The sequence below is a fragment of the Bidens hawaiensis genome, unplaced genomic scaffold (genome assembly GCF_021521415.1).
Source record: "Bidens hawaiensis isolate Kalapana, Puna unplaced genomic scaffold, B.hawaiensis_p1.1 tig00002772_1, whole genome shotgun sequence".
NCBI classification, from domain to species: Eukaryota; Viridiplantae; Streptophyta; class Magnoliopsida; order Asterales; family Asteraceae; genus Bidens; species Bidens hawaiensis.
The window spans coordinates 2,380,943-2,396,949 of record NW_027491150.1 but is presented as its reverse complement, the minus strand read 5'-3'; the positions used below and the strand labels follow the sequence as shown (position 1 = coordinate 2,396,949).

The following is a 16,007-nucleotide window of genomic DNA, read 5'->3' as shown; positions in this document are numbered from 1 at the left end:
AGAAGGGCCGAAAGTCATGAACCTTGCTTCAAGTGGTGGTGGTGGGGACTTAACACATATAATCCTTTTATACGAAAACACGTAAATATTATAGCAACTTCATGTGAAATTAATAAAAGAAAAATGTAATAATTATAAAAAGACGGACTTGATAATCTTTTCAAGAAAAACAATTTTATAAAAACATGATAATTTAAACGCTGATAATGACAAATAACCGTGTTAGATAATAATCCAAGACAATTAAATCATATCACTAACTAATGTTATCATAACCTTGATTGTTGCACACAATTATAAAAATATACAAACTCAAGAGTTTGATACCTATAGTAACAATTAACAAATGGCCATATTATAATATTAGTGTAATCAATTAACAAATAATGCATCCAACCCAACGGTACAATAATCCTGATCCACTATGAGTTAATAAAATATTAGAATCTAAATATTTTTTTAATTAAAACATCTTTAATGAACAAGTAGGGTGCATTATTTTCATTCCCCAATAAGAACATAACATCAAGGTAGTGAGAGAGTGTGTGTCTCACATGCGGTCTAATGTTACGAGGCTTCGGTTATTTACTGGAGTTTCAAGTTCGATCTCAATCTGTATTATTTTTGTGAAGTTATTTAATGAATAATTTGAGTTAAGCCTTGTGAGCTTGTCAATTTAAATCCCAAGTCAACCCGTTACTTGATTTCTCGTCCTACCGTGTATTACATCAGAGATTTATGCTTTTGTGGTGGCACTAGGGCTGTTCAAAAAGTTCCTTGCTTGAAGCTTTGATTCGTGACTCGCTCGAATAAAACTTAATTTTAAACAAACCAAGCTGAGTTAGCTCATTTTTGTAACCGAGCCAAAATTGACTCAAGCTCGATCCTAGGCTCGTTTAATTTCAAAATCGAGCTGGAGACTAGTTAAACTGCCTCGCGTAATTTCAAACTCGAGTCGTGAATAGCCCTAGGTAGCACAACGACTGTCAAGTAGCAGTTGACAGTATGGTTTCCCGGAGTAACGCAAGACCAAACTATAAAGTCAACGTAAACCAATTAAAACAACATAATCTGATCAGAACGTTGCAACAGAGCTCTCGAAACTTGACTTGAAACAACCCGATCTGAGTCAGCTCGTTTTTGTAACCATGCCAAAATCGACCCAGGCTCGATCTTAGGCTCGTTTAACTTCAAAATCGAGCTGGAGCCTAGCTGAGCTGCCTCGTTTAGTTTCAAGCTCGAGTCGTGAATAGTCCTATGTGACCCAACGACTGTCAAATAACAGTCAATGTAAGCTCGGTTAAGTTAACATAATCTGATCATAATGTGACAACTGAGCTCTCCAAAACACACAACTCAATAGTCGTTTAAATAGTTAAAATAAAAATAAAAAAATCTCAAGGTAGACAAAGAGAGGTGGGGACAATGTCGTTTGAGTGTATGTGAATGTGATCCCACATGTGAGAATATTAATCTTTTATCTTCAATCTCACACTCTTATCTTTCTTTCAACACTACATTACCTATACTACTACTGATGCATGTGCAATACCTCATCATTTCCTGCTGTCTTACTATTACTACTATCTCCACAGATCTGTTCATGTTATTCCACCACAACACTCATTCTTCTTAATTTTATCTCCACACATTCATTCTTCATTCACATCTTATTTGCAGTATGGATCCATTTACACATCTTGAATATGCCCTGTTTCAACTTACTCCAACTAGAACAAGGTACTTATTATTATTATTATTATTTAATTTTGTTTGTAGATCTTTTGTTTGTATTTAGGTTTGGTTTCAGTTGCTTTGAGTTGGGTTTCTTTGTTCTTGGTTAAAGATTTAATCTTTTGGATTGATTACAGTAATTATGAGTTGGGCTTTGTTTTTCTTGTTGAATTTGTATAAAAAAATTGATCTTTTTGGATTAATTTCAGTTATTATGAGTTGGGTTTTGTTTGTTTTTGTTGAATTGGTATAAAAGATTTGATCTTTTGGATTAATTTCAGTTATTATGAGTTGGGTTTTGTTTGTATAAAAAAATGATCTTTTGGATTAATTTCAGTTATTATGAGTTGGGTTTTGGTTGTTGTTGATGAAATTGTATAACAAAATTGATCTTTTGGATTGATTTCAGTTGTTATGAATTGGGTTGTCTTTGTTCTGTTGAATTTGTTGAAAGATTTGATATTTTGGATTGATTACAGTTATTATGAGTTGGGTATTCTCTATTTTTGTTGAATTGGTATAAAAGATTGATCTTTTGGGTTTATTTGTAGTTATTATGAGTTGAGTTTTGTTTGTTCTTGATGAAATTGTTGAAAGATTTGATTTTTTTGGATTGATTTCAGTTGTTATGAGTTGGGTTGTCTTTGTTCTTGTTGAAATGCTTGAAAGATTTGATTTTTTGGATTAAATTCAGTTAATTTGAGCTGGGTTGTCTTTGTTCTTGGTGAAATTGTTGAAAGATTTGATCTTTTGGATTGATATGAGTTGGGCTTTCTTTGTTCTTGTTGAAATTCTTGAAAGCTTTGATTTTTTCGGGTTGATTTCAGTTATTATGAGCTGGTTTTTTCTATATTGTAAGAATTCTTGATATGTTTAATCTTTTGATTTGATTTCAGTTATGCTGAATATGGTTTTATATATTCTTGTTTAAGTTCCTAAAAAGCTTGACCATTTCGACTTCTCTCACATTCTTGAAATTGATTGTAATCCGAGTTTTTAATTGTTCTTGTTGAATGGTCTGTTTTTTAGTTTTCATTGATTGCGAAGACGTTATTAAAAGATTTAACCATTTTGGGATTTATATAAAATCTGCTGATTTGAATATTTGCTACTCATTCAACAATTTATTAAGATTAAATCTTTTTTTGTATTGGTTTTACCTAAAATTGCATGACCCTTAAGCATTTAATGTGTGAAAATACAAAAAAGGCTAAAAAATAGAGATCTTGTGGAAATAACTAATTTAGTGGCAAAAATAACCGATTTCGGAAATGAATCTGATTGTTAATTTGGGATTTCTTTGTTCTTGTTGCAGATGTGATCTTTTGCTATGTTCCGGGAAAACGAAAGAGAAATTAGCATCTGGATTAGTGGAACCTTTCATATCACACTTAAAATCGTTTAAAGATCAAATTTCAAAAGGGGGTTATTCGATCACTCTTCGTCCACCAAACACTAATGCTTTTTGGTTCACCAAATCCACTTTCCAAAGGTATAGCTCACACTTTATTTTGTTTCATTCCATTCATGATTAGATATATGGATAAAATATCACATCACTAATGAATTATATCAAGATTAAGTAGTCCTTAATCCACATCAGACATTGTTATCATTTATCAAGAAGTGAAATTGTTTAATAATTTAATAAAAAGACTTTCTTTATAGTAACCGAAGCAGAAAATCTGCAAACAGGGTTCCAAAGGTTATGGCTTTAACATTGAGATGTTTTTGACACCTTTACTTGTGAGCGGGTCAACTTGAGTAATATTTAATCTTTAACGGGTCAAACAAATCTATGTATAAACCTCCTAAATCATTTCATTCAACCCGCCAACTTGAGTAATATTTAATCTTTAACGGGTCAAACAAATCTATGTATAAACCTCCTAAATCATTTCATTCAACCCGTTATGTGAAAAAAGTGTTCGGGATCAACATTACCAAAAGAATTTGCGCATTTTGATTTGAACCCGTTACGTAAACCACCCATTTTGAAACCTCTACTTCAAACTTAAAATGTTAAAACTTTGTTATCAACTTCAAAATTTGAAGTGGGTCCCACTATTTTAGTATGGCATATATATATAAGGTGAGGTTACTGTACAATAATTGCTTAACGTACGATAGGTACGCGATACGCACAAAGGCAAAAAACAAAAACGCTCAAAGGCAAAAATAATAAAACGCTCAAAAACGGTTTTCGTGAAGAAAAGTAAAAAATTGATCGATTAATGATCCAAAACTGCTTATTTCGGTGAACCAATGATTAATTGGATATGTATTGACGATTTCAAGATCTTGTGATGTGATTTTGTGGATCGATTTCATGAATATAAGTATTCTTGTACCTAATGTACGTCAAGCATTTATTGTATTCTATCTTTTCTCTCTCCCCCTCTCTCTCTCTCTCTAAATATATATATATATAATTTAAAAAAAGAATTAGAATCAAGTGGTCCATGAGGCCAATAGACCTTCATTACAAGGCATGCTTTATTGATTGAAAGCCTTTTCAAATGCTTGCCTCATTAGAAAGCAAAGCTCACTATGCTACTAGATTCCTTGTTTGCTCACATGAGTCATAACAAAGTAAGAGAATCTTGGCACTAATCGGTTGATATTTGCAGGCTTGTGCGGTTCATAAACTCGCCTGAAGTTCTTGAGAGGTTTATAAGATTAGAACGAGAAATTTTACAAATCGAGAATTCTGTTAATGACAGCGAGGAACAAGTTGGTGAAGGTATTGCTCAAAAGTCAAAAAGTCAACTCTTGAAACGACTTGTGTTTATTTGTTGTCTCACATTGATATCGATTTTTTAGCTGGAAGCTTATCATCTGATGGAAGCACTAAGAAGTCTACCGATCCCTCCAAGGTACACGTACACAAATCAAGTCAAATATTTGGTGGTCAAACATAAAAATGTAAACTTTATATATATATATTTAAAAAAAAACAAAAAGTAAACTTAAAATAATAAATATAATGTAATTAAGTTTAGCAAATTATATATTTAGATTTTAAGTTCTTAACACAACCAAAACCTTTTATTATCCTAAACTTGACTTGTTTGACCTTAAAAGTCAGCGTCTCTGTTATTGAAACATCGGGATTCATATATGTTTGTATCTAATTTATATCTTGTGTAATAGATCAAAACCGGAGAAGCTGGTGATAATGGACAAGAAGAAAATTCCAAGTAATTTGAGCTTGCTTATAAAGATTTTTTTTTTTTTTTTGTATCCATATAACTAAGGTTGACTTTTGTCAACTGCATTTCAACAGGATTCAACTTCAACGGTTATTGGAGACACGCAAAGCAATGCTTCGGAAAGAACAAGCAATGGCTTATCACCGTGCACTTGTTGCTGGATTTGAAACCGAAAACATGAACGATCTAATATTGTTTGCTGATCATTTTGGAGCGTCACGTTTAAGGTACATTTTGACTTTTGACATCATAAATACTTTTATTTAGATATTTCTTTTACATTATAAGTTAAATTATAAATCTTGATGTTTAGATCTTCAAGTTAATATTTTTTTTTGTTTCATATAGGGAAGCGTGCATCGAGTTCAGAGATTTATGCAAGAAGAAGCACAATGATGGTCTATGGATGGATGAATTAGCAGCAATGGCTGCTGCATATCCTCCTTCAGAACTAGCTTACAGCGGTACCTCTGGATTATTAATTGCAACTGAAAGTAATGCTTCAACTCTAAATAATGATCTCAACTTCGAGAATCCAGAAGGTGACAAAAGTAAGTACCTTTACGTGTTTATGTGTGTAACGGGTTGTATTAAGAAGTTTAGTTTGAATGGATAACAAGTCTAACGTTTAAAAGTCACCCGTGCCATATCAAAATGTTTACAACCTCTTATATTGCTTTAAAAAAGACAAGTGGATAATTAATATACTAGTATTTAATAAAATCATTATTTATGAAAATTTAAAGAAATGACAAGAAAGTTGTTGGCAGGTCAAAATCGTATGATTTGACTTGATTAACATAGCTCCGCTTTCACATAAAGAGACAATACATTATCGATTACTAAGTTTTTAGCAATCCAAGTTTATGCAAATTTTGGATCTTGTAGCAAAATGCCGCCTCCTTTTTTTTCCATAAAACAGAACTGTTTTGACTATTATAGTCAAACAAGCCAATGCAAGAAACTCGATTCTTATATACCCTTTCAAATTTAAATGAAAAAATAACGCTCACATGTTGAATTAAACAAAATATAATGGATTACTATCTTTTAAATGAACTGTTCATGTAAAATTTGTGTTTAAAATATTTACTTATTTGACCACAAATAAGGTTTCTTATAAAGTTTTTTTTTTTTTGTTGCAGATACAGATCAAGCACCATCTACTCCTTCAAATGTCCCAATGCAGATGCCATGGCCAAACCAGATGCCTCAATACATGTACAACTTTGGCCCACAAGGTCCACGTTACCCGTATCCATACCCTGGTTTGCCTCCATATTATCCACCTCATATGAACTGGCCCGTTGATGATTCTGGCCACGGCCGACATCATAGATCATCTTCCAAAAAGAAGTCAAAGTCTCCGTTACCTGACTCCTCGGAGGAAGATGATGATGAAAGCAATGAAGATGGTGAGTCTGATTCTGTTAGTGACTCGGGTACTGTCTCGAAGCATGAAAAGTCGAGTAAGAAGAGCAAAAAGAAGTCTTCGAAAACGGTTGTTATCCGAAACATTAATTATATTACTTCCAATAGGAAGAATTCGGATGGTGGTAGTGATGATTCTGCTGAAGATGAAGTTGATGATGTTCTCGAGTCTTTGGTTAAACACCATAATAAGTCGTCGAAATCACACGAGAAGAAGAAGAAAGACGCTGACTTGGATAATGAATCGGGAAAACGAAATGAAAACTGGGATGCATTTCAAAATCTGCTCTTGAAAGATGATGTTCAAGATGATCATTTCTCGGCGAGAAACGATGCTATGGATTTTGGCTCTGAAAGTTATGTGAAAAGTCAACCGAAAGCGAGAGTCAACGACTCGTTTGTGGTTCCGGATAGAAATGGATTTGACGAGTCAAGAAAAGTCAACTCTCATGATTTTGAGAATGGTGAGACTTTTAGGATGAAGGGTAGAGATTCATCAGATGCTGATCTGGTGGTTTCGCGTGGATTTGGTGAGGGAACCGGTGGAATGACGAGTTTCCGGGATCTTGGGTCGGAGTCTTCAATGATTAGAAACAAAAGGGATGGAGATTGGTTTGTGGTCAAGAACTCTGAAGGTCAAACCGGAAAGTCAACGTTTATCGACGACTATGCTTCGATGAAAGGCGACGTTTTTTCATCCGAAACAAACAAAAAGAGTGTACCCATTGATGATTCTTTCATGGTACAACCGCAAACAACGGTTGCATACGATTCACAATGGCGGTCAACTGACGTCAGCATGGTCGAGAGCGTTAACAAACCCGACGTCAATGAGTCAAGCCAGGCGGCAAAAACCGGGTTCTATGAGCCAGATGATCTCTATTTGATGGTCTTGCGTGATTCTGGGTCCGAGCCATCGGTTAGGTCCTCGTGGACCCCAGAAATCGACTATGGGACCGAGGCTCAGTTCACAAAGTCTGAGCCCAAGCCGGCTCCTGTTGAGACAAAAGAACAAACCGACGAGTCCCCGGTCAAGCCTAAAACAAAGAAGGTGGTAAAGCCTCGACCTTTGTCAAGATCTCTCCCAACTGACAAGAGGTTACCTTTCGTGAGTCGGTCTGTGGTTCCCAAGAGCAAAAGAGAACAGGTATGGAAGTGTTTTTGACTTGACTTCGAGTGTCAAACGAGTTACTTTTAGTTATAACTTTAATACAGACGTATCTAACCTTCAATGCGAAACCAATAGTTATATCATAAACCAACTTAACTTGGCGTAAGTTTTAAAATAAATAGTGCCAAATTGTTAAAAGATTGAATAGCAATTTTAATTTTGTCAAGTACAAGTTTGACTTGACTTTTAATGTCAAACTAGTTACTTTTGGTTTCAAAATTTAATATGAACACATCTAACCTTAAAAGTGAAAGTGCTAGGTGTGTGCACGGTTCGGTTTGGGTCTGTTTTGGGCTAAAACCAAACCAAAAACCGAAACTTCGGGTTTTGGATTTTTGAAACCGTTCGGTTTCTGTTTTTCGGCTTTTCGCTATGGTTTCGGTTTTTGTCATTTGAGCTTGAAAAGTTTAGGCCGAAAATAGTTGGCCAAAAATAATGAACTTAGGTACAAATATTTTTTTTAATTATTAACTAATTGATTATTATACATTTGGCCAAAAATATTTAAGTTACATATTTATTAAATTCTTATAGATTATTTAAAAATAAAAATAAAAAACAAAAATATAGAGGTTCGGTTCGGTTTTTATTACACGCGAAACCAAAACCGAGCCGCAAGTTCGGTTTTTACAAAAACATAAAACCAGACCGGCGGTTTTTGTTTCGATTCAGTTTTTTCGGTTTGGATTTTTCCTTATGTTGATTTATTTTTGGGCTCTCAAATTATATAGAAACATAGATATTACATCAACATAGCAGGTAGGCGGGCAACAAGCTGCACCGCCACCCCTTTATGAATTGCAAACCCTAACCTGCTAAAGACATACCCCTGCCCCTTTGGAGTCGACACATTGCTATGCACAACCCGTTGGACCCTGGTTAGGAAACGGATAGCTTCCGGTGCCAAGGAGCCAAAGGTATCAAAAGCCAGAGGGACAAAAACATGTTGGTTTTCTTCGCAGGTTTTAGCATGTTTCTCCACCTTCTTCGTTTCAGCCCTTTTCATTGCTTACCCAGCTACAAACCCATTATCCCTCAAACCAGCTAAGGGAGATACCCCTGTGAGGTCAACACAAGCTTGTTTGCCCCCGGCCCAACCAAAGTGGACAAAATTTTTCCTTTTCATTTATATTTTAGATTATCAACTAGGATCTTGAATCTTTAGGCCTTTTATTGTAAAAGAGCAATATTTTTAGCCAAGAGGACAAAATTTGTAAGATTCTTGTAATAAAAATAATATAAAAATTGTATATTTCATGCATGCAAAAAGTTTATGTCTATTGTTTATAAGTTACTTTATATTGAAACAGGAAGACGAGGCTCGAAGGAGGGTGGAAGAGCTAGCAGCCGAACGACAAAGGAGAATTGCTGAAAGAACCGCAGCTGCTGCTGCTAAGAAGCCGGTTAACCCAAAGACCGTTGCTAGTCCACTTAAGACAAAGGCGACAGCCAAGTAAAATGCTGGTAATAAGTTTTATACATGAAGGAGAATTCACACATGGCCTGCTACTGCGACAGACGGTTGTTATTATTGAGTTCTTGTTTGTATTGTCCAATGTGGGTTGGTGTGTATAATACTGGGTGGTTTTTGTTAAATACGGTGATGAATGATACGAGTATTTATACATTTTCGGAATAATTTTTGTGTATGTATAATGTATGTTTATTTTAATTTTAATTTGTAATAATAAACATGGTGGTGATTGTGGTACATTATGAAATTATTTTGTGTTTTATAAATATTTTGGTTTGTTGGTTTAATATGTTGAAAATTTATATATTTTCAGGTCAAAGTTGGCTATATTTACTTTAATAAATATAAAGAATAAATTTTTATAGTGTGTTGAGTATTATTAACGCTTATTTTATTGTATTTAAACATAAAAATTTAAGAGTACCCAAGGAACGAGAATCGTAAATTTGAAACTATTTGACTAAAATCGCAAATTTAGACAAACCACGGTAACGAAAACCATAGTTTACTCTTTAATAATTCTATTTTTTACTGGCACATTCTTACTAATTTTATCTGTTTACTTTGTGACTTTATTTAATTCAATTTAAAATTTATCTAGAATCTAGATTTTTAATTATGTAGTTCCTTTTTAAATGCTTCTATATATCGATAGGGTTGTGCGTGGTATGGTTCGGACTTCGGTGCGATTTTGAGCTAAAATCAAAACTTCGGTTTTTTGATTTTTTGAAACCGTTCGGTTTCGGTTTCGTTTTGATTTCAGTTCGGTTTCAGTTTGTCGGTTTTTGTCATATGAGTTTGAGGATTTTAGTCCGAAGAAAAAGTTGGTCAAAAAGAATGAATATAGGTATAAATAATTTTGTTAATTGTTAACTAATAGATTATTATATTTTTGACCAAAAATATTTAAGTTATATATTTTATAAAATTCTTATAAATTACTTATAATAAAAAATAAAATATAAAAATTTAGGAATTCAGTTCCGTTCGTTTTTTTTTCTTACATGCAAAACCAAAACCGAACCGTTAGTTCGGTTTGTACAAAAAACATAAAACCAAACTGTCGTTTTTTTGTTTCGATCCGGTTTTTTCGGTTTGGATTTTTCGGTTTTTATGATTTCGAATAGGTTATTTTGGTTTCTTTCACACCCCTATATATCAACCTTCTTGTTAAAATGTCATGGCCCGTCACTATAATAAATCGTTTCGAAACCGATCATATAGAAACCAGTTTGAAAGCGTAGTTTGAAAGCGTAGGCTCGAAACCTTGCATTTTCATAGGGACTATTTATGTAATTATCCACCCACAATATAAATACCCCAAACTCAAGAACATTAAAGGCGCGAACTTTTTGCACATAATAATAAATAAAAAAATATTCTCAAAACATATAAAAAATTATTATTATTATTATTATTATTATTATTATTATTATTATTATTGATTTTCTGGACTCTTTGAATTAAACGTAAAGAGTCCAGAAAATGGGTGGGTATGAATTTGAATCTGAATATTGTTTTTGATTTCAATATTTTTATTATTATTAATTGGGTAAATTGGGTATTTAATTTCGGCGTCAATTTGTTGTTCAATTGTCAATAATTAGGGTTCTATGGTTACTACTGAACCCAATGATTTGACCCAATTTGGTTATCAATTTTTGTTTCGATGCGGCATAAAGAGTCATCTGGGATGCCATGTTTCGGTTGTCTGTTTCGAAAGAAGGCGTCTAGATCTCGGGTAATTGGTTTTATTCATGTTTTATGTAATGCACATAAGGTGTTTGATGAAAAACCCAAATGAGTTTAAGGGTTTATAATTCTATTCCTGCTGATTAATATAACTAGTTTGATCCATTAGCATTAAGTGCTAGTCTGCTAGATACAGATTATAATTTTTCTTTGTGTGCATAATGCGGTACTTGTTTAATGCATGTAAGGTGTTTGATGAAAAGCCCGAATGAGTTTACGGGTTTGTACTAGATATAATTCATGTTGGTTAATGTAATTACTATGAATTATGATCCATTAGCAAGAAAAACTGGGTGCTAGATACATAATATAACGCTTCGTTTTAGCATTATGCAGTATTTGTTTAATGCACGTAAGGGATTTAGGTGTTTGATGAAAAGCCCGAATAAGTTCAAAGTTTTGTTCTAGTATGCTAGATATAGGTTATAGCTCTTTTCTGCATTATGCACTACATATGATAACATATCTAAGACGGTCTGCAACGCAGCTGCACGTAGGCCATCTGTGACTGCCTGTCATATATTTGATTATTTGTCTCACAAATCCATAAATTAAATATTAAAAAGTAGGTTGCATGTGGGAATGATGGGTCTGGTAGTGCTGTAGGTAAAAATATGTTTGTGTAAGAATGGGTAAAAAGTTGATGTGGCATGCTGACTAGGCCTGCATGTGGGAAGAATGGGTTGTAGCGTTGCGGGTAGTCTAATGCACATTTAAGGTGTTTGATGAAAATCCCAAATGAGTTAAAAGGGTTTGTTCTAGTATGTTAGATATAGATTATAGCCCTTGTTTTGTGCATTGCACACTACTGATCCAATGCAGCTCTGATTGACTTGTTATTGATCTGAAAGAAAGGAAAAAGTACCGTGGGGTCGAGTAAGAAGGATCAGGCGACAAGTAAAAACCATCCCGGGAATAGTAAAAGGTCTCAATCATCAAAAAGGGCTCCCGAAACCGAGAATGTGGTGGTGCAGAAGCCGCATGCTGCTGACAACTCTGACAGATTGATTGAGCTTCGAAAGAAGATCATGAGCTTTGGAGAGTTGGTTGATTTGCCTCCATGTAGTAGTTCTTCAACCGATTTTGAGGTATAATTTGTATTGTAAAACGTGTTAGAAATCGTTAATTCAACCTATTTCTCTGGTTTATTTGCAGGTGGTGAAACACACTGTCAATGAACTGCATAAATTATACCCAAATGTCGTGCATTGGATTTCAATATCAGATTCAGAAGGAGCTGTGGATAAGGTTTTTTTGATGTAAACATATAATTGTGGATTTTATCGACTTCAAAGTTTTGGTTTTTTTGTAATCAATGAGTTCTGCAAACAGGCAATAAATGAGCTTTGTGCATCTATCAAGTCTCTTGGGAAGCATTGGATGCATAATGATGAATGGATGGTCAAATCCAAAACAGACAACGCAGCAGAGTTTGATTTAGAAAAACATGGTAAGTTAATGTTTTCATTACAATGTATATGATCTCAGTTAATCATCTTGTAATATAGTTCTTGTCGCTTATTATAGCGTTGGCTTTGCTTGATGACATTATTAACGTGGCACGAGAGAAAATGAACAATAAAACGGATACGGATAATAACAAAGAAACGAAGAACCATGTAGACTCGCCTTCTAGTTCAAATGGGAATTCTTCTTCAAAATCTTATCCAGACAAAGTACCTTCACCAACTTCAGTTCTTCGCGTGTTGTCAAATAAACAATCTGCAAAGGCATGCTCATAAGTTAAATTCTCTCCACCTGTTCTCTTGATCAGACATGACAATTTTGACCCGTTTACTTATGAATGGTCGATTCAGGCTATGTTTTATCTCTAACTGGTCAAAAACCTTGAGTCGGATATTAAATTGTTAATGAAATAGTATCTTTTTTGAACCAGATGAAAAGTTTTTTCTGGTCAACCTGACATGTTTTGACTTTTGACACCCGTTACCCGACCTGCCAGTTTTTTCATCTCTGATCTTTTTAAGTTGAAGATGTGGAGAAGTTAAATGTCACTGATATTAAGAGTTGTGATTCCAGATGGACAATAATGGGAATCCTGATGGCAATGTGATAGTGCAAATGGAGATTTCGTTACCGTCATCATCTTTAAAATCAATTGTGGATTCTGAGAATGTACAGTTGATTCCATCATCGTCTTCTGAAAGGCCATCCATTTCAGCAGCAATAGTGTCGTCGCCACCTCAGATATTGGACTCAGAAGCCAGTCAATTGCAGCCATCACCACAGCCATCACCACCACTATCATCACCAGATAAGCCTTCACCAAAGATGGACATCAACCATACAGCAGATTCATCTCTCACATCAGTAGGAAATCTTTGTCCTCCATCACCACCACCACCACCACCATTACCGCCAGCATCACAGCCTCCACCTTCACCTCCTCCCTTGGTGACAATAAGCAATACAGCATCACCACCACCACCACCGCCTCCACCTCCACCTGCATCCTCAACAGTAACAAGTACTACAGCATCACAGTCACCCCCACCAAGTAATGCAGCACAACCGCCGCCGCCACCACCACCACCACCATCGTCGTCAGACAATGGTTTGCCAGTGTCAGTAGGATTATCTTTTATTCCACCAGGACCACCAGCAGCAGCTCCCACAGCAGGTGGAAGCATTCCACCACCACCAGCAGCAGCAGGTGGAAGCATTCCTTCACCACCAGCAGCAGCAGCAGCAGGTGGAAGCATTCCTCCACCACCACCACCATCAACATCATCAGGTGGATCGGTCCAACAACCGCCACCACCGGTGCAAGAGGTCAAAGGCGGTGCTCCACCACCACCACCTGCAGTTGGTAATGGCGGAAAATTGCTGCGTAAATCAGTCAGTAAGTTAAAAAGATCATCTCAGATGGGATGCCTGTACCGTACACTCAAAGCAAAGGTTGAAGGATCAGGTGTGAAAACTAAAACATTGCAAAGGAAAGATAGTAAAGTTGCTCTTTCTTCTGGTGGCAGTGAAAAAATGGGAATGGCTGATGCACTTGCAGAGATGACAAAAAGGTTCATTTAAATCATTAAATCCATATTTATAAACTTTATATGTTTTCTGGATATTTAAGTTTTTTTGGTTTACAGATCATCCTACTTTCAGCAAATCGAAGAGGATGTTAAAAACTATTCAGATTCCGTCAAAGAAGTGCAATCCGCCCTGATATCTTTCCAAACAACAGATATGGATGAGCTCATCGACTTTCACAAATATGTGGAATCCCATCTTGAGAAACTAACCGATGAAACACAGGTCTATACTCTGATTTTTTATATATTTTTTTTCAAAATAGGAAAAAAAGAGTTTAAATGGTTTTTAGGAGAGAATAAAAGTTTTTGGTTTTTAGGCGACCCACCATTTGAAATGGTCCAGATGTTGTCAGCGATTGTTTGGTGATTTTGAGGTTTCGAACGCGTATAGTCATTCCAAAGGACGGATCCAATTTGAATATGCTACGATCCGCCATATGAAATGGAAGATCTTGAATCTTAACTCAGACAAGTACATGCATTGATTTGATGTACCAGCTTTTTGACATAGGATCCGCCAATTCAAATGGCGGATTCTAGCATATGCAAACAGGTTCTGTCCTTTGGAATGGCGGAATAAATTCCAAACTTCCAACTTGCCAGACAAGCACTGACAAACAACTGGACACTTCTTAGGATTCGCTATTTCAGATGGCAGATCGCCTGACTCCTAGAAACCAAAAGCTTTCATTCTCTATCTCTCGTAGACATCATTTAAACTCTTCTGTTTTCCTGCTTTGAAAAAAAATCTCTATACTTCTATTTTAATTATATAAAAGTAATTTAAAAAACTAAACAGTTTCAAATGTGACTTTAATGTAAACTAGGTTCTGGCAAGGTTTGAAGACTTTCCTACCAAGAAGTTGGAAGGATTGAGAATGGCTGCAGCATTATACTCTAAGCTAGATGCGATAGCCGATACTTTGCAAAACTGGGATATAGAGCCACCGGCGAACCAACTTCTCGATAGAATTGAGAATTATTTCAATAAGGTAACACCGACCCTAATTATCTTATACCATTTTGTCGTTTCATCACTAACCGATAAACAATTTCACGTCAAGATCAAAGGAGAATTGGACACATTAGACCGAACAAAGGATGACGAAATCAAGAAATTTAAGAGTCAGAAGATCCATTTCGATTTTGCTATACTTATCAGAATCAAAGAACTCATGGTGGATGTTTCCTCAAGCTGTATGGAATTAGCACTAAAGGTAACTCTGATAACAAATGGCATAGGATCTTCATACACCACCATGGATCTTCACACACCACCTTTCGCCTATACACTTCGTATAGGGCTATACGGGCCGTATATGACCTGAGTTGTTGAAAACGTATACGGCTCGAATAGGGCTATACGGGTCTAGGACTTCAAAAGGCTGTTTTTTGTGTCCCATCCGTACACTTGTCAGTCATGTGTGGCCTCTACGGCCTTAATAACCCTATATGAGCCGTATAGGCCTGTACAGTCACCATGGGGGTGGTCCGTGAAGATCACATCCCTATTAAATATAATAAAACCTAATACAAATCATATGATGATAAACAATTGAATTGTTCTATAAACAGGAAAAGAAATTGGCAAGTGCATCTAAGAAAAATGGGAAGAAGAGTAGTTCAAATAAAACCCTTTGGAAGGCATTCCAGTTTGCATTTCGGGTGTATTCGTTTGCAGGGGGACAAGATGAGCGTGCTGAGAACTTAACAAAAGAGATCGCTCAACAATTACAAGCCGATAATATGCATTAGTATTTATTATTAAAGAAAACACATTTTAGTTGACATGTGTATATATAGGGACACTATACTTGCAGCACAACAATGAGCCATTTAAGCCGCTTGATCGAACAAATGTGTTACATTAGGCTTATGTGCACCGTGTCCTACATGTAAATAAATTTTGGACACTTGTGTATGTTGCAGATAGGATATAAGCTCGGAAATGCTAGATAACGGACTTTAGCATCACTATTTCGGTTTGCACAGTTGGTTTTATTGAAATGTAAGTGTTTAATCCGCAATTCGGATGTGTGACAACACTGAACATCTTCCACAGGTGATTTATTCTGCTTGTAAAAAGTGCTATCCTGCTATTTAAGCTACTTAACAAATATTATAACACATCACTTATATTTTTTTAAACTTATGTTTATATAATTATCTGAGTAAAA

The 16,007-nt window shown here is 35.3% G+C and overlaps 3 protein-coding genes across 3 annotated transcripts; all 3 read left to right on the top strand.

Annotated features, from left to right (window-relative positions):
* The first annotated feature begins 1,609 nt into the window (after positions 1-1,609).
* LOC143621183 (COP1-interacting protein 7-like) lies at positions 1,610-9,234 on the top strand. The gene is made up of 9 exons (XM_077092691.1): positions 1,610-1,740; positions 3,050-3,226; positions 4,365-4,477; positions 4,558-4,610; positions 4,888-4,934; positions 5,021-5,173; positions 5,295-5,497; positions 6,092-7,524; positions 8,859-9,234. The coding sequence occupies exons 1-9, from the start codon at positions 1,682-1,684 to the stop codon at positions 9,003-9,005; spliced, it is 2,385 nt and encodes a 794-aa protein (XP_076948806.1). The 5' UTR covers positions 1,610-1,681; the 3' UTR covers positions 9,006-9,234.
* Positions 9,235-11,598: 2,364 nt separating this feature from the next.
* Positions 11,599-12,640, top strand: LOC143621107 (uncharacterized). The gene is made up of 4 exons (XM_077092625.1): positions 11,599-11,862; positions 11,930-12,022; positions 12,107-12,224; positions 12,302-12,640. The coding sequence occupies exons 1-4, from the start codon at positions 11,803-11,805 to the stop codon at positions 12,514-12,516; spliced, it is 486 nt and encodes a 161-aa protein (XP_076948740.1). The 5' UTR covers positions 11,599-11,802; the 3' UTR covers positions 12,517-12,640.
* Positions 12,641-12,814: 174 nt separating this feature from the next.
* LOC143621235 (uncharacterized protein At4g04980-like) lies at positions 12,815-15,682 on the top strand. Its single transcript, XM_077092732.1, has 5 exons — positions 12,815-13,812; positions 13,888-14,053; positions 14,658-14,822; positions 14,895-15,047; positions 15,406-15,682. The coding sequence occupies exons 1-5, from the start codon at positions 12,815-12,817 to the stop codon at positions 15,583-15,585; spliced, it is 1,662 nt and encodes a 553-aa protein (XP_076948847.1). The 3' UTR covers positions 15,586-15,682.
* The last annotated feature ends 325 nt before the right edge of the window (positions 15,683-16,007 follow it).